The sequence below is a fragment of the Equus asinus genome, chromosome 5 (genome assembly GCF_041296235.1).
Source record: "Equus asinus isolate D_3611 breed Donkey chromosome 5, EquAss-T2T_v2, whole genome shotgun sequence".
Lineage (NCBI taxonomy): Eukaryota > Metazoa > Chordata > Mammalia > Perissodactyla > Equidae > Equus > Equus asinus.
In genome coordinates, this window is record NC_091794.1 from 69,637,276 (window position 1) to 69,654,736 (window position 17,461).

General features: G+C 59.5%; 1 protein-coding gene across 2 annotated transcripts; it reads right to left on the bottom strand.

The window, feature by feature from the left end:
- Positions 1 to 1,851: 1,851 nt before the first annotated feature.
- BSND (barttin CLCNK type accessory subunit beta) lies at positions 1,852 to 17,460 on the bottom strand. Of its 2 annotated transcripts, XM_070509832.1 has the most exons (6): positions 17,347 to 17,460; positions 12,866 to 16,660; positions 12,448 to 12,727; positions 6,734 to 6,828; positions 4,935 to 5,204; positions 1,852 to 4,084 (listed from the first exon to the last, which is right to left on the bottom strand). In XM_070509832.1, the coding sequence occupies exons 3-6, from the start codon at positions 12,622 to 12,624 to the stop codon at positions 3,688 to 3,690; spliced, it is 939 nt and encodes a 312-aa protein (XP_070365933.1). In that variant the 5' UTR covers positions 12,625 to 12,727; positions 12,866 to 16,660; positions 17,347 to 17,460; the 3' UTR covers positions 1,852 to 3,687. The 2 variants fall into 2 exon arrangements, with proteins under 2 accessions (XP_070365933.1, XP_070365932.1); XM_070509831.1 differs by lacking the exons at positions 12,866 to 16,660; positions 17,347 to 17,460 and having other exon boundaries at positions 12,448 to 12,859.
- Position 17,461: the final 1 nt, after the last annotated feature.

Here is a 17,461-nt window from a genome sequence, read left to right on the forward strand (position 1 = left end):
CCAGGGGCTGTCATGAGGACCAGATGGGGTAAGAGGTGTGAGGGCGCCTGGCACAGGGCTCAGGCCTGGGAGTAGAAGTGGCACCTTGTCCGCTTCCACCTAACTGTGTGGAGAACGGGGACAGACGTCCACGGAGGCTGGACATGCCCAGAGTCACGGCCAGCAGTGGGCAGAGGCCCAGCCCCCGTCCCCAGAACCACTCTCCCAGCTAAGGGCAGGGGGCGTCCCTCCAGGGCCTTTTCCTCCCCAGAGAGTGGAAACTTCCAAAGTCCCTGTGACTGACAGGAGGGTGGAAAGAGCAGGAATTTCTGCCGTGGGACACAGATCCGGAGCCTGGGGCTGAGAGCTGGAGTCCCGGGGTTTGCCAAGGCTACGCCTCGGGCCCCTTCACACCCCACCCGCCCCTGGGGACCTGCAGGAAGACCGCACGCCCCTCCCCGTTAATCAGAGGCCGTGTTCTTAGAGGAGACTGAAAGTTGGCAAGGCCAAGGGAACAGAGCACAATGGCAGGGTTTCAGACTGAATAAGCCCATGAGGCAAAGCACAGAGCTGGGATGTCAGAGCTGAATGAGGAGCCGCCGGGCCCCCGCTCCTCAAACTTATTAAAAGCTGCAGACCCCTCTTTTCAAATGAAATCCACATTCTATGCCCCGTCCCCCACCCCAGTCACTAGCAGCCCCTGCAGGAGGAGGGCCCGCCGAGCAGGGAGATCTGAGCAAGGACGGCAGTGGACAGGTGGAGCTGCCGCGGCCCTCGGCCAGGCCTCAGTGTTCTTCTGTTGAACATGAACACGTTCACAGATCCCCCGAATCAGACAAGGACGCTTGTGACTGCGATGGGTCAGGACAAACCAAGACCGCTCGGTGGCCACGGCTGAGCACAGGCAGATATGAATGCTGTCCCAGTTATAACAGTGACCAAACGTCCCCCTGTCCGGGCTGGAGGACGACAATCACGCTTCAGCTTGGGGCTGGTCCCCCTCCTTCTGGATCAAGTCGATGAAGGGGCCCAATACCGAGTTAGCCCTGCTTTCCGACAGAACCCCATCTGGGGCAGGGCCGGCTTCCTCAGACTCCCCCCAGTCGCCTCACATGAGCCCTAACCCCGTAAGTCCTTCCTCACCCCCTTACAGGGACACCCTACGGTTCCCCTGCTGTCTGTTCCCTCACTGCAGGAACAAGCCAGCTGTTCACCACGGGAGAGCTCCTGGTGGTCCTCACCTTCAGGCCATCGGCAGACGGATCCTGTCAAACAGCCCCCCAGCTGACCCCTGCAGAAGTCAGAGACGGGGCTCCCTCACTTCCCTTTTACACGTGAGGAAAGTGGGGTGCACAGAGGCAACCAGACCCGCCCACCTCACAGAGTAGGATGAATGTATAGTTTATGGTCCAAATGGGCAAGCTTTGGGGTGAAAGGGCACACTCCTAATACCGAAGCGGGGATGGCGGGCGTAAACTGTGCCAGGCAGACTGGGCGTGTGGTCTCCCTCCCACGCAGCAAGGTGGCGGGGGAGCCAGGACTGGAGCCAAAGCCCACATCTCACCATCTCCTGGTGGCCCCGAGCCCTCTGTGCAACCTCCTAGGGTAGGTTAGCACCTCTCTGCAGGTGGCCCGGCGGCCAGAGGCCTTGGTTCTTTCCTAAGATCTGGGGAAGGCCCCATAGTTGTGACTAGGGACATGGGGCCACTCTGAGATTCCTCATTGCACCGCCGTGCCACACAGCCAGGCCGCTGAGATCCATGTTCGCTTTCCAGAGGGGGCCCCGGGCCACGGCGCAATGCCCGTGCACCCTGTCCAGAGCGGACTGCAGTTTTACATAGAAGACCCTGCCGCTGAGTGAGGAGACGCCCCTGACACTGAAAGCTTTTTTATTCCAACATTGGTGTTGAAGGTCTTTCTGCCACAGGTCCCCACGGCCCAGCCTGAGTAACCAGCACAGGGGCACACTCCATTCGCCCTGCCTGAGGACTCGGACCGTGACAGGAACGTGGCTACAGCACAGGGTGTGTGCCCGATGGCACCTTTCACTACAGAGGCTGTCACACTGGAGGTAGCGATGGCCCAGACAGAAGAAGGCGTGTGTTCCGGGGGTGCACCCTCCTGACCCAGCAAGGAGGGCACCGTTTTCCCTTGGCCGGGACCCCCAACCCCAACCCAGAGGCCCAGCCTGGGGGAAGGTCTCCTGCTCCCAGGTGGCCCAGGGAACAGGCTCTGAGTGCATGGCCCTGGTTTGAGGTAGTGCCACTGCCCTGTCTCTGAAGCTGCCTCTGGGGCACAGAGCGGCTCTGCAGAGGTCAGCATCAAAAGCCTCACTCTGTGATACCGTGATACAGCATCATCGTCAGGGGCGGCCGGAGCAGACTGAGCCATTTGCCCTGCACTTAGTGGCCCCAGATGGCTGTGTGGTTGTCACTCTGCTGCCTCCAGTATGTCAGTTTTTAACATCTCAGCTCCTGCTCTGCACTCTGTCCCCAACTTGCAAGAAACCTCACTCCCCAGATCCTCAGCTGTGAGGGCAGTAACCACAACCCGTTCATGTCTCGCTCCCTCTAAGGTCCCAGCTTGTGTCTGGTGCATAGCAGATGCTCAGTAAATGCCCCGAATTGAACCAAGTTAAGCCAGGAAGCTTAATGTCACCCTCAATCCCAATCGATGCAGATGGATTCTGCAGGGGGGTACTCTGGGGCTCTTTGCTCGGCTTTGAGACTGCTCCACAGGCCACTTGGAGGTATGAACGCCAGAGAGAAAAGGGGCTGGTAGCCTGAGTTAGGAGTGTCGGGGAGGGGGATGTCATCTGCAAACGTGTCCTGGGTTCTGGCAGCTCTGTACAGCCTCACTGACCCCCGACTGGGCGCAGGAGACACCGAGGGGAGCAGGGCACAGGAGTGAGCCTTGAGCAGACAGTCACGCTCCAGCGATAAACGTGCAGGACCCAGGGGCGGCGCCGAGGAGCCAGGACCAACCGTTCCTGGAGGCAGTGACGTCAGGAAAGCTCTCAGAGGGGGACATCTGTGCAGGGGTTTGAAGGATAAGCATACATTTGCCAGGCAGACAAGGGAGCAAAGGGCGTGCTGATGGTGGGGTGGGGGCAGGCAGCCTGGGAAGGGCACAGGGCAGCAGAGCGAGCATGTGTCCTGGGGCATGGCTGCGGAATTGGAGGAGCAGAGCATGTGGCATGGAGCTGACCAGGGAGGAAGTCTGGAGGTCAGTCACGGACGGTCTGGACCCCAGAGCAATGGGGCTGCGGGCAGGGGAGACATGGTTAGCTCTGCATGAAGCCGGATCACACCATCTACCAGGTGGACTAAAAGACTCAGCAGGAACAGAAAGCCCAAGAGGCCTTCATGGAGGACCAGGGACCTGAGGGATAGCACCAAGGAGGGTTCCCGTTCAGAGGTCAGTTTGGGGGGAGGCAGAAAAGGCTCTTGAGGGCCCTGGCTGCTGCAAATCTTCTCCACAAATCGTTATTTTACCTTCAAAGCTTTAGCAAAGCATGTGAACAGTTGGAACAGCATGGTCCATGGACAGTCATCAGCCCCTCCCTGTGCAGTTCTCAAAATGCTCTTGGGTCCATCATCTCCTCTGAACCTCCGCGTAACCCCACTTTACAGACAGGGAAATTGAGGCCCCGTGAGGTCACACTGAGGTTAGCAGGGTGCCAGGCTAGAACCAGGGAGCAGTTCCATCTCAGCCCTGGGCGTCGGGCTCAAAGCCCACTTCCTTATCTGGGAGGGGGTCCCCGGGGCCGTCGGGCAGCCCATAGTACAAATCTTCCTCTTCCCGCTCTGGCTCCTCTGCACCTGTGTCCGAAGCCTCCTCTTCCTCCTCCTCCTCTGTCCTCAGGGACCGCTGCCAGGAGCTGGACAGGGCTGCCTCCTGCCGCTGCCCCTCTGGCAGCCTGTCCTCCGACGTGGGGGCGTCGATGAGGGCAAAGTCGTGGAAGGGGTCCAGCCGGCACCTGCAGGCCGGCGGCTGCTCCCCCTCAGGTGGAGATGGGCGGGGGCTGCCACCCTCACTGGAGCCCATGTCCAGGTCATCTGGGAAGGAAGCCAAGGGTGCAGAGCCCTGCGGACAGGCCGGGGGGCTGCGGGGCAAACACCAAGAGGGTGAGGGAAACTCGGAGCCAGACTGCCTGAGTCCAAACCTACAGGGCCCGGGGCAGGTGAGGTCGCCTGTCTGGACCTCTGTGTCCTCCCCTGCGCCACAGGGGGACAGCACTCACACCTGCGGTCGTCTCTCAGGACGAGGTGTGCAGGTTGCTTTGCACAGGGCCTCGCAAGGAGTAGGTACTCAAGAAATGGGCACATGCTAGGAGCCAAACCAGGCAGCTCCTCCACTTCCCCACTCAGGGGTCTCCTCTGGGCCTTCACACCCGGGTTTCATTTCTGCCCCTTGTCCGCCTCCCCCACTGGACTAGGAGCTCCTGCAGGGTGGGGGGCGTCAAGGCCTGGCAGGGAATAGGTGCTTAGAAATGTTGGTAGGAGGGGTGAAGAAACGGATGAATGAGGAACAGCAGGGGACAGCGTGGATTGGGGAATGACCCACCCAAGGTCACAGAGCACATCAGCAGCAGAGTTGGGATTTGAACTCAGGTCCTGCGCACCGCCCCCACCCCCCACCCCACCCCAACCATTCAGAGAGTACTGGCAGATGGTGCGTCGGCACTCAATGCACTCTCCAGTCCCAAGAGCACCCTTCAGCTGGAGTGATTATTCCCAAGCAGGGACCTGGCTCAGGAGGGCAATACGCTCGCGGGCCTGTCTGACCATCTGACCGAGCCCATGCTCACGTGTCTGCTGCCCCTGTTGCCTCTCAGGGTGCCCCCATGCCCACTGCCCTCTCTACTCCCAGATGGCCCCACCCACCCCTCAGTGGCCCCCGCTCCCCACCGCGGAAGCAGGCGGCGTCCCCACCCCTGCACTGTGCGCACTCACCCGGGCCTGCTCTGAGTTGGGCTTCTTTCTCCCCCATCCTCATCCGAGCCCCTGTGGATGATCACGGCGGCGTCCATCCAGGCCTGAGTGTCACGAGCGCCACCTTCTCCTGCATCACTGGCCCCCAGCTGTGGCTGTCCCTGCTTGGGGGCCAGCAGGGGGCGGGGGTCTTCACTGCAGCCCATGACCTTCATCTGGATGTGGCTGAAGTCAGGCAGGCTCTGGTCGTAGGCGGCTTCCTCCCACAGCCGGGTGTAGGGGGGCTGGGCACTGGGGGCAGGCAGACAGCAGGAGAAACACAGGCAGTGGGCAAAGACTCACTCAACAGACATCAGTGCTGTCCCTGGCCTGGCCACTCTGGCCACCCGGTCCCCCCGATCTCAAAAAGCTTTTGGGGGTGGTTGCTGTACCCTGTCCCTGGATGAGGAGGCTGAGGCCCAACAGGGGAGTGGAGGGCGCAGTTCCCACTCTCAGCCCAGGGCTCCTTTCATTCGTGTCTCCAGCGCTAGCCCCAAGGGTCCCGTTTTTCAGAGGAGGACATATCGGCAGTGACCGCCAGCTGTTGGACGCTCCTTGCCTCTGGCCGTGTCAGTGGCTCATCTAACCCTCGCCATAACTCTGGGAGATACTGGGAGGAAACTGAGGCACAGGGACCAGCTGGCTTGCCCAGGATGACACAGACACTGGTGGGGTGCTGGGTCTCCAGGCATCGTCTTCTGTACTGCTGTCTGCAGCCCCTCTGGAAGTGAGGTTCCCCTGCCCAGGGCCCGGAGTGACAGGGGTGAGCCCAACTCAGGGCGGCCTGAGCCCCGCTCTGTCACAGAGGCTGTCCCCATGTGACCTGTCCTGAGGCTGGCCCCAGGTCCACCCGGGGTCTATCGGTCTCATTCCCCTGGGGACATGTGGTTATCTTGTGTGCCAGGAACAAAAATACGCTCACCATCTCCTTCCACAAGCAAAGTAGGGGCGTCCCAGAGCCCCAGTCACAAACCCTGGACCTGCAGCCTGGCCCCTGAGTACAGCCCCGGGTTGGGGGGCTGGTGCCATGCCTGTCCAGGGCTGCAGTGCCCTCCACCATGTCTGGGCGAGCCAGGCCTTGGCCCCTCCAGGGATGAAGGCAGGTCCAGCCTGGTTTGCCATTCACTCCCTGTGAGGTTTGGGGCTTGTGATTGTACTTGTTGAGCCTCAGTTTCCACATATGTATAAAGGGCCTGACACTTCCCACTTCACAGGGTTTCTCTGAGGCCTCAAGCGGGTAATGGGCACAAAGTGCCTGACTGGGTCTCTGGTGCCCAGGAAGCCCTTCTCACTAAAGATGACCAATGGGTACCAGGTTCTGCTCTTAGCACCTTTCCCGTCTTCCCTCACTCGCCCCTCCCTGAACCCTAGGAGGAGGGCCCCATCAGTCCCCCATTTTACAGAGTCGCACAGCCAGAAATGCCGGGCCCCAGGGCTTGTCCCGGGGCCACCATCACGCCTCTGTCGGCTAGAGAAGTCGTAGGCACAGCTGTTTGGGATTTAGGGTCAAACCTGTCTGATTCCTGGTCTGCCAGTAATTGGCTGTGAGACAAGACAAAGTCCCTGTGCCTCCGTTTCCTCATCTGTAAAATGGGAATAATAGTGCCCACCCGACCGAGTTCAGTAATCCATGATTTCTAACAGTGCTTCTCCACAAGAGGGCAGGCAAAGCCAGACGAGCAAGGGGACCAGCTGCACCCAGGCTCCTGCCCTGACCCCGCCCTCCTGTAAGGGGAGCCTGGCCTGAGGGGCTGCAGCCCTCCCGCCGCCCCGGCACCCACCTCTTCAGCTCCGCGGCGAGCCCGTTCCCCACCAGGCCCGGCGCCTTTGGGGACAGGATGCCTTGCAGGTCGGCGTCCGCAGGCACAAAGGCGATCTGTGGGGCAAAGGGGGCGAGTCTCTGTGGCTGCCACATGCTCCCTGGGCCGCTGTTCCCCCAGAGCACGGTGCAACCTCTCCACATACCCCAGGAGAGAGGGCGACCAAGGGGCCTCCCCGTTTGACAGGGGAAGGGTCTGCTCAGGGCCCAGCACCAGTAGCGGCATGGATCTCTGGGCTCCTGCGCCTGGTTCTGCATTCACCCAGCGTTTATTGAGCACCAGCTGTGTGCCAGGCACTCTTCTAGGCACTACGGGGCAGCAGGGAGTGAATGAGACTAACATCCCTGCCCTGGAGCAGCTCACACCTGCCCTGTCATTTCTGGGGGTCCCTGACCAGCGCCCAGAATGTGCCTGGCACAGAGTCAGCACTTCATCCCTATCTGGTAAATGAGTGGAGAGCAGGTCATTGTCAGTGTTTCTTGGCACAGGGGCCGTGGCAGGGGACACAGAGGTAGATAGCCAGGGTTGTGCCCACCAGCTCCTGTCCCTGAACTTTCAGGGGTCAAGAGGTCTCTGCACGTGCAGCATCACGGGCTGGGCACCAGTGGCGGAGAAGAGGTGGGCATAGAGGAGGCAGTGGGACGAGGCAGAAGGAGCCCTGCCTTCGGGGCCCGGGAGCCTGGGCAAAAATCCTTCCTTCCTGTCCTCTCTCCTCCCAGAGCCTCTCTGGGCTCCGCTGTGAAATGGGGTAGCCTCGAAGAGACATTTGTAGCACTGTTCACAACAGACCGCAGGCGGAAGCAGCCCAGTGTCCATCAACGGATGAATGGATAAAGAAGATGTGGGACAGCCATGCAACGGAACATTATTCAGCCTTAAAAAGGAATGAAGTTCTGCCACATGCTACAACGTAGATGAACCTTGAAGAAATAAGCCAGTCACAAAAAGACAAATTCCGTAGGATTCCACTTATAGGAGGTGCCTAGAATGGCCAAATTCGTAGAGACAGAAAGTAGAAGCGTGGGTGCCAAGACTGGAGGGAGGGGGGTGGGGAGTTCTTGTCGAACGGGGACAGAGTTTCAGTTTTGCAAGACGAAAAGAGTTCTGGAGACGGTTGCACCACAACTTGAATATAACTAACGCTGCTGAACTGTCCACTTAAAAATGACGAAGACGGTAAACTTTATGTCGTGTATTTCACGACAATTAACAAATATAGGGGGCTGGTGCTGCCTGTCTCCTGGGGTCGCTGTGCCGCTTCTGTGAGCTCATATACGAGGAGTCCCCCGCACGGTGCCTGGCACACGGCAGCTGCTCAGTCACTCACAACTTGATGCTACTGAAGATGAAGTTGCCTGATGTCCCTGAGTCTGGCTCCCCTTGACTGAAAATCTGTCCAATAAGTACTTGATGAGCCCCTACTGTATGACACCAGGTTCATAAACAGCAGCCCCCTTTTCCTTCCCGGAGAGTGCAGTGAGTAAAAGACATTTGTCTGCACAAGAAAAACTGTGTCCTGCTGGGGAGAAGGGAATGATGGATGGAGGGGTTCTGAGAACTCCTGTGAGGGATAAGCTTCCCCCAAAGGTCTGGAAACAAGGCAGGGGCCTGGGTGCATTCCACACCCACTAAGAATGCCCTGCACTTGCGAGCTGGCTCTGTGCTTCTTAGAAGCTGCCCCTTCCTCTGCCTCATTACCTCATGGCCCAGTCACCATCCTCCTCCTCCTCCTCTTCACCACCATCACCGTCACCACTACCACCACCATCAGCATCTCCTTCAACATCATCATCATTTCACCACCATCATCATCACTGCAATCATCATCATTGTCACCATCATCATCATCACCGTCACCACTACCACCACCATCAGCATTGTCAACATCATCATCCTATCATCACCATCATCATCACTGCAATCATCATCATTGTCACCATCATCATCATCACCGTCACCACTACCACCACCATCAGCATCTCCTTCAACATCATCATTCTTTCATCACCATCATCATCACTGCCATCATCATCATTGTCACCATCATCATCATCATCACCGTCACCACTACCACCACCATCAGCATTGTCAACATCATCATCCTATCATCATCATCATCATTGTCACCATCATCATCATCATCACCATCACCACTACCACCACCATCAGCATCTCCTTCAACATCATCATTTCATCACCATCATCATCACTGCCATCATCATCATCATCATTGTCACCATCATCATCACCATCACCACTACCACCACCATCATCATTTCCGTCAACATCATCATCATATCATCACCATCATCACTGTCACTATCATCACCATCACCGTCATTATCACCATCATCATCATCACCATTGTGAAAAGCCTGGAGGCAAAGGAAAAGCTGGCACATCTTAGAACACAAGTCCTTTTAAGAGAGGGAGACAGGCAGAGTTGAAGCTGGGGCAGGGAGACCAGACCATGAAGATCCCAGAACATCAGACTGAAGAGTTCAGCCTTTATCCAGAAGCAATGGGAGCCCTGGAAGAGTTCTTGGCAGGAGAGCGCACAGGCAGAATTGTGTTTAGGCAGAGCATTGAGGGGTCCCCAAAGGGAGGGAGAAAGGGGGGGGAGGGAGTCTCCCAGAGAGGACAGATCCATCAACCACCAATCAGGGGCCTGGTCCTGGGCTCCTGCGGAGCAGGCAGGAGGGGGAATGGCGGACCTGTGGACAGAGGCCAAGCAGGACAGGGGAAGTCCTTCCTCTGCCAGTTCTTCCCCATCTCTCGGCTCCCCCGGCCTGTCTCAGCTAACGGGGCAGCCTCCCTGACTGCCCCCCCCCCCAGGGGGGCTGCCCACTTCCTCCTCCTCTCACAAGGCCGAGCCCAGCCGACCACAGATGTGACAAGTCAACTTCAGAATTCAATGAGACGAGCCAGATGGAGGTGCCAGGCCATGCCCAGCCACAGCAGCTTCTGTCCTTTGAGGAACCGGAGATGTCCTCAGAGCTCCTACAGTCTTGGGTTCAAATTCTGCCTTAGTCCAGGAGACCACTATCTCTCACCTGGACCAGAGAGGCAGCCTCTCCACTGAGCTGGCTGCCCCAGAGCCTTCCTTCTCCTCCAGGATGTCAGCCTGACGACTTTCAGAACTGAAAGCTGATTGTGTCCCTCTTGGGCCCCTCAACTAGAGGGTAAGCTCCAGCCGCCTTGGACTGCAGCCCTGGCCCCGCGGAGCTGAGTCCACTCCCTCCCGCCGACCCTCCCCACCTTCCAGCGGCCCCGCGGACCCACATGTCTCGCTCTTTCACCTCATTTCTTGGATCATACTGTTCCTTCCACCTGCAGTGTCTTTCCCCTTCTCTGCCTAGTGAGCTTCTACTTAAGCCACAAAGCCCAGCTCATCTTCTCTCTGAAGCCCACTCCCTCCCCATCAGGCAGAAAGTTGTCTTCTCCGCAAGAACCCCAGCCCCTCGAAGACAGGGACGGCTTAATTCACTTGGGTATTGGCTCCCCTCACCCCCGTATCTTAACTGGCTAATTCCATCCCTTTTCTTTATAGCTCTTTCCATCCAGAAAATTCCCACTTGTCAGGCACTGAGTGGCAGGGGAGGACCTTGAGGGAGCATGGGCACCAGCATCCGCTGAGGGCTCTGGTGGCCCAGGCCAATGAGGCAGGTGGGGGCCGGGGCCTCCCTGGTTGACCACACACTTTCCCCCCGGCCCTCGGTGCGTCGCTCCAACACCCCCACCAGTGCACGCACACCTGCACACGCATACAGAACCCGCCCACTGCCACAAACACAGATCCTGAGAGCAATGTCTTCCAGCGGACTCTGTGCCTGGCGTGATGCCAAGTCCCCCCCAACGGCACCCCACTGCCTCCTCCCCCTGGGCCATGCAAGGTTCGGGGAGGCGGGACCTCCCTCTGCCCAGGTCACAGAAATGGGGCCTAAGGGAGAAGGGATTCGGATCTGGGCCTGGTGGACACAAACGTGTCGTCTCCGTCCCGCCACACTGCTCCCCAGCACATGAACACACGAATCTGTCAGCAGTTACTCATTAATATCCAGCAAAACTCCCTCTCCCCTCTTGCTCCCTCCTCCCCCACTGCCACCCCGTCATCACTCTGCCCACCACCCAGAGCCACCTCGGTCAAGGGGGAGGGCAGGAAGGACACTCCCCTCCTCACCCCTACTGTGCCCTTGCCATCTCCCAGGGTCCAGCCTCCTCACTGGGAGGAGGATGACGATGGCGGAGGTGACGTGGGTGGCTTGGGCCCCCGAGGACCTCTTCTCCCGGTGACCTCTGCTCGGAGCACGGCACAGACAGAAGCGAGTTGACTGTAAACTGCTCAGTCAATGACTACAAACCAGCCCAGACCGCCCCAGCCCCGAACCACTGACAGCCTAGGGCGGCCGCAGAGGGGGCAGGGCTGGGAAAGCCAGCCCAGAGCCCCAGGAGCCTCGCCTCCTCCCCTGAACCCTCGAGGAGAGCCACCCAGGAGGAAGGCGGGGAGGGGGGTGGGAGGTGCCTGGGCCTGGAGCCGCAGACGTCAGGACCAGCAGGGTCCTGAGATGCACCCCTTCCCCTCCATCTTCCTGAATCACACAATGGACAAATGAGGAAACTGAGGCTCAGAGAGGAAGGGGCCTGACCAAAGTCTCTCAGGCAATTGGAGACAGAACCCAAGTTGGGATCCATGCTTCCCTCCTGGTCTCCCTGGGTCTCTCTGACCAGCAGTGTGACCTTGGAAAAGTCACTCAACCTCTCTGGGCCCTGAAGGATTACAGTTCCTCACACGCCCATTCCACAAGGTTGTTAGGAGGATCAAGGGTAAGATTGGCAGCCTTTCACCTAAATACAACACTTTGCAGTTTACAAAAGCTTCCTACATCCCATCTCTTCTGTGTTCTTCATAATAACTCTGTGAGACTGGGAGAAATAGGGGCTTTGGTCCCATTCCGCAGATGAAGGGAACTGCTCAGAAAGATAAAGGTCACACAGAGAGTTTGGGACAGAGCAGGAACTAGAATTCAGGACTCCCAAACCAGTGCTCTTCCCATCACCAAGTTACTCATAAGGCTCGGAGTACCTTGAAACTCCCAAGGACCAAGCACTGCCCAGCCCACGCTGCCAGTTGCCCGGCCCCACCCAGAACTCAGCATCTCTGGGACGCAGGGTGCCCTCCCGAGGCGGAGGGCTGTGTTTTAAGTTCACACCGCTGAGCTGCCATCCCAGCCCTGACACCCTTCTAAGCTGCGGGGCTCCCCTGTGTAAAGTGGAGCTACGGAGGTCCCAAGCAGCTTGCGACGAGGACTGACTGCACCAGGACGCAGGTGTGCCCGGCAGGCGGCAAGCACTTGCTCACTTTGCTCTCAAGCACGTGGCTCGTGTGTTGGTTTTGCGGTGCCTAGTTGATGGTGCCTAGTTCAGGGCTCCGGATCCAGGGGGCATCTGATCAGTCCTTATGATAAGATGGATGGACAGACAGATGGATGATGGACAGACAGATGGATGGATGGATAGATGCTCAGGAGAGCAGAAAGAAGAAAAGATGGGGCGACAAGGGGAGGATGGAAAGATGATTAGAGGAAGGGGCACAGCGTGTACATGGAACCGACACACAGCCCAGGCCCTCCTGGCCCCTGGCCCCTGGCCCCAGCCAACCTACCGCCACCGCCTACCTTGGGGTAGCACTGGCACATGCTCCAGATGACGCCCCCTATCACCATGATGCTGCCCATGGCGTAGAAGGTGCCGTAGACCTGGGGCCGGTCGTGGCTCATGAGGAACGTGCCAAGGGCCAGCAGGAAGAGCCCCAGCACGATGAAGCCGATGCGGAAGGTCTTCTCGTCAGCCATGGCTGCCTGGCCAGGCCCGGCCCGTGCACCACTGGAGGGGCCTCGGTGGACCCGCGTGGACACCTGCACTGCTCACACAGGGAGGGATGGCGCTCCGGGATCACTGCAAATCGGGGCTTGGAGTTAAGGGAGGGCAGGCTCCCTCGGGCCCGGCGGCAGTCCCTGGGCACCGGTTCACCGGGCTGGAGGAGCCACACTTCAGTGGCCCTGCCCCCACCCACCCACCTTCTTTCCCTCTCACCTTCCCTCTGGGCATGGAGTGCGTGTGTGAACCTGAGTGAGGGAGGACGGGGAGGGAAAGGGGGAGGTCCCGGGGCTGGGCCCCAGCCAAGCTCTGACATCGCCTCATTTGCCTGTGTGGGGCCGAGCTGTGTGGACAGGCGGCCCCACACCGTCCAGCCACAGGAAGCAGGGTACAGTGCTGCTGCCAAAAGACGTCAGAACGCTGCTGGAGGGCTCCAGGACCCCACAACTGGCATGTCCGGCTCCCGGAGAATTCTAGACACTTCAAGGTCATGCGCCCGTCCCAGCTTCAGGAATCAGAGCCCACATTCACTAGATGGTGACTGCACGTAGGGCGCTGCTCTAAACATGTCACAGGTATTAACTCATTTAAGGGCAAGCCTGCAAGGCGGGGACTGCTGTCCCCACTTCACAAATGGGGACACAGACAAGTAAACCGCCCAAGGTCACGCAGCTAGAAACAGCAGAGCAGCTGGAATTCAACCCAGAGGCTAGGGCAGCGAGCCAGCACGGGACACCGCCTGATGGCAGCACCAGGGTGAACGTGCAGGCCCTCGAGGCCTGGCAGACTGCAGGACTTGGGTGCTGGCTGCTCCACCGTGCGGCAGTGTAGTGTTGATCAAGCTACTGCCCTCTGCCTCAGTTTCCCTCCTCTGTACAATAGGATAATAGTCCCTCGCAGGACCAGAGCTGTCTTCCACGGTCTCCCTGGGTTCCTCTGTCCCCTTCTCCTGCTCTGCGCTCCACCCAGACCTGCTCGCCCAGCGCTGCCCTCTGCAAAGGCTTGGGTGTGCTAACACCCCCGCAGGACAGAAAAGTCTGACAGCCACCCCCTGCCTCCTAACCCAGGAAGATGCTTGAGTCCTGAGAATGACATTCTGCTGGTGGAATTTCAGGCCCGGGGACAGCCTGATGGGAAAAGTCAGATTCCCTTAGAGGACTATGGGACGATGAGGGTCGCCACTGTCTCTAAAAGAAGACGTTAACTTGTGGTTTGTACAGGGTTGGCTGCTGATGGGGGACCACAGGCTTTCATCTGGCAACCGGACTTAGTCGGTTTGGGGATTTTCCTGTTTGTTGTGTCACTGTCCCCTTCTCCCCAGCACCAGCTGGGCTTGTTCCAGACCGCACAGCCGTGCTCGGCCACACCCTCTGCCTGGTGCTCCTGCCACAAACACTTCTTCCAGCAGCGGTTCCTGCTTCCTCAGCCCTCAGATCCAGGCGGGATGCCTGCTGCAGCTGGCGGAAGGCGTCCCCTGGAACAGAGCTCAGGCGACCCTCAGTGAGAGGTCGCTGAGGGGTCAGAGGAGGGCTGGGAGTCACCCATCACATCTAGGCCTGCTACCCTGGTGAACCTGGGCTGGTGGCTCCTCCCTGGGCTTGAGTCGCATCCCCTGTGAATTGACGGTGGAAGGAGGCCACTTCCAAGGTCTTGTGCAGGGAAGGGACCTAATAGAGGAGAAAACGCTTGGTAATCTGTGATTATCAACAGGGCGGGACCCTCCAGGGAAACCCTATTATCATCACCATATGGAGGCTCAGAAAGGAAAGCGACGAATGCCCCGCCCAGAAAAGGAGACCGAGGCCCAGAGAGGCCCCAGGCAGCCCTCTGGTCCGGCTGTCCGGGCGGGGTAGGAACGGCTCTCCGCGGCCCGTGTCCCCGCGCCCTGGGGACGTCGCAGCACAGTCTCCGTAGGGCGGTCCCACGCCCTGTCGCGACGCACCCGGCGCGAGGCGCGGGGAGGGGCTCTCACGCCCGGTCCCAGGCGAGGGAACGGAGCCGGAGCGGCGGGGACGGCCCAGATCGCCCCCAACCGTCAGCGGCTGAGCTGGGCGCGGACCACGCAGCCCCAGCCCCGCGCTGGAGGGATCTGGTCCCTCTCCGTGCCGAGGGCTCGGGTCACCTGGGCGCGCTGCCCCCCGCCCCGCCCCCGTCCCCCTCTCCTCTCTCCTCCCGGTGAAAAGGGGCGGGGGAGCGACCAGGAGTTAGACGCTCTGGGCCAGGGGCGCCCGGTGACGGGCCTCCTCCGAGCTCCTCCGCAGAGGCGCGGGACCCCGGGGCAGACGTCCTGCGCTGGCCGCGTCAGGGTGTCCGCAGGCCCCCCACCCTGCCCGCGGGGTCTGGGCGATCGATCGGCGGAGGGGCGGGGCGCGCGGCCGTCTCCCGGCAGAGGGCGCGCCAGGCTCTGTCTTCGTCCGGTCGGAACAACGCGGGAGCCCGGAGAGACCTCTGAGGCTGCAGCGGAAGGGTCACTCGCTCGACAGAGGCGGAGGCCGAGGCTGGGGAGGCGGGTGAGCGGCTCGGGGTCGCAGAGGAGGCAAACAGCACAGCCAGGACTCACGCCGGTCCCGAGTCAGGCTCTTGTTGAGCAGCTGTTTGCAGGACGTGCTAAACGCCGAGTGTCAGAGAGCATGGCACTTCGCCCGCCCTTCTGGGGCATGATATGGTAAAGGCTCTGAGGTGTGTGTGAGGCCCAGCATGTGCACAAAGCAGAGAGCTGGACAGACTGGCCGGGCGCGGGTCGGGGGAGGAACAAAGGGACAGGTTCACAGAAGGGACCCTTGAGAAGTCAGTTGGAGTTCTTCTGTCAGGGCAGGAAAAGCAGTTCAGACAAAGAGACCAGCACGTGCAAAGGCCCAGGGGCACATAAGCACTGACACATGGCTGGAGATAAAACTCCAAGTGCTATGTGCACACTGGCCCATACACTGCAGATCCTCCTGTCTTCCCAGAGCTGTTCCTCCTGTGTCAGCTCCATCCTCCCAGTGTTACCCAGGCCGCCATCTGGATCTCCTGGCCAACGTCCTCGCCTCCTCTCTCACAGCCACATCCTGCTGACTCTACCTCCAACATATAAGAATCCCATCACTTCTCACCCCCACCACTGCTCATCACTGGTCTGAGTCCCCATCATCTGTCTCCCTAAGTGGCCTCTGCTTCTACTCTTGCCCCCTGGAGTCTCTTTTCAACCCAAATGCCAGGTCAGACCATGTCACCCCTCTGCTCAGAACCTTGGAATGGCTCTGTCTCATCAGAGCAGAAGCCAAAGACCTCGAGATGGCCTACAAGGCCCTAGATAATTTGTCCATGCCACCCACCCCCTCACCCTTCTGAGCCCACCTCCTGCCATGCCTCCCCTCACTCACTCTTTTCCAGCCCCCCTGGCTCCATGCTCTTCTTAGAACACACAGGCACCCCAGGGCCTTGCACCTGCTGTTCCTGCTGCCTGGAATGCTCTTCCTCCAGATATCTGCGTGGCTCCCTCCCTTACTTCCTTCAAGTCTTTGTCCAGATGTCAGCTTCACAGCGAGGCCTCCCCTGACGTGACATCTAAAGTTGCAGAGCCCCCTTCCCTCAGGTGTTCCTTGTCTTCTTGTCCCAATTCATTTCTCTCAATCGTTCTCGTCACCATCTACCCTACCACCTACATTATTTATCCACCCTGTCTATGGCCGTCTCCGCACTGGAACTCAGCGCCACAGCGGGGATGGTTCGGTTCGCTGTGGTATCCCTAGGGGCTGGAAGTGGGGAGGTGGGCTCTCGAGTCACATGTGGGAACGGAGGGATGGATACAAGTTCTGGGGGGAGGGGAGCATGGGCTGGAGACCTCCTGGGCTCACGCACAGCAGTCCGACAGCTTTCAGGGGCTGACGGGGCCCCTAGGGGTGACTGAGCGGAGGAGTGACCCGATCAGGTCTTAACTGTCCCATGACCCTCTGGTTCTGAGACCAAGCTGGAAGGTGCCAGAGGAGACGGGGGAAGCCAGGAGCAGCTGCCAGGCTCCCGGGACACCTAGGGAGAGAAAGACTGAAGTGACAATTTTTAGGAGTCATTAGTTGCTGGAGGGGAGCTGTGTGCGGACTGAATGGGAATTTCTGATTGGGAAATTTCTGACCGATTTGAGGTGGAGAGCTCCAGGGGGCGGGGTCACCAGCTGACCCAGAGGGTAACAGAAGTCGGGGGGCTCAGGGACAGCGTGGGGGAGGCCTGAGCTTGGAGGCCCTGCCAATGGGCGAGAGGGTCCCCAGCTCACAGCCAGGCCACTGTGGCTCACAAGGGGACAGTGGCTTGCCTCGTCAAGAGACCACTTCCATGGCCTGGCTCAGCCTATAAGGCGCTGGCGACCTGGTCCAGCCCTGCCCCCCACTTCTCCTCCCGTCCCACCTGCGGCTCCTGAACGCCCCTGAGGGGGCACACTCCTCACCTCGGGGAGGGGAAGCTGGGCTCTGCTTCCCAGCCTGGGCCCCCAGGAACCCTCAGGAACTGCAGACAAACCATGCCCCCATCCTCCCGACACACATGGAGACTGGGGTGTGACCAGCTCAAGGTCACACAGCAAGGTCAGGGCCGAGGCAGGATTCAAACCTACGTCTCGCTCAGAGCGGGAGGTCAAGGCACAGACAGGAGGGAAGGGAGGAGAGGAAGGGAAGGTGGCCCGGACGACGGGACCCAGGACTTGGTGACATTCCTTGACTCACTCGTTCAGTCAACAGATGCCCGCAGAGCATCGTCCCTGTGCCAGGCACCATTTCTTGGCTTGAGGGGCACAAACGGGAGAGAGAAAGAAGAAAACCCCGGCTCTTAGGGCTTTCA

What these genes read in the sequence shown, in the direction of transcription:
- BSND (XM_070509832.1), bottom strand. Translation starts at nt 12,624, where the DNA reads ATGGCTGACGAGAAGACCTTCCGCATCGGCTTCATCGTGCTGGGGCTC. An exon ending in TGTGCCAGTGCTACCCCAAG is followed by an intron (nt 6,829 to 12,447) that starts GTAGGCGGTGGC and finishes TTTGCCCCACAG; the next exon opens with ATCGCCTTTGTGCCTGCGGA. An exon ending in CTCGCCGCGGAGCTGAAGAG is followed by an intron (nt 5,205 to 6,733) that starts GTGGGTGCCGGG and finishes GCCTGCCCCCAG; the next exon opens with TGCCCAGCCCCCCTACACCC.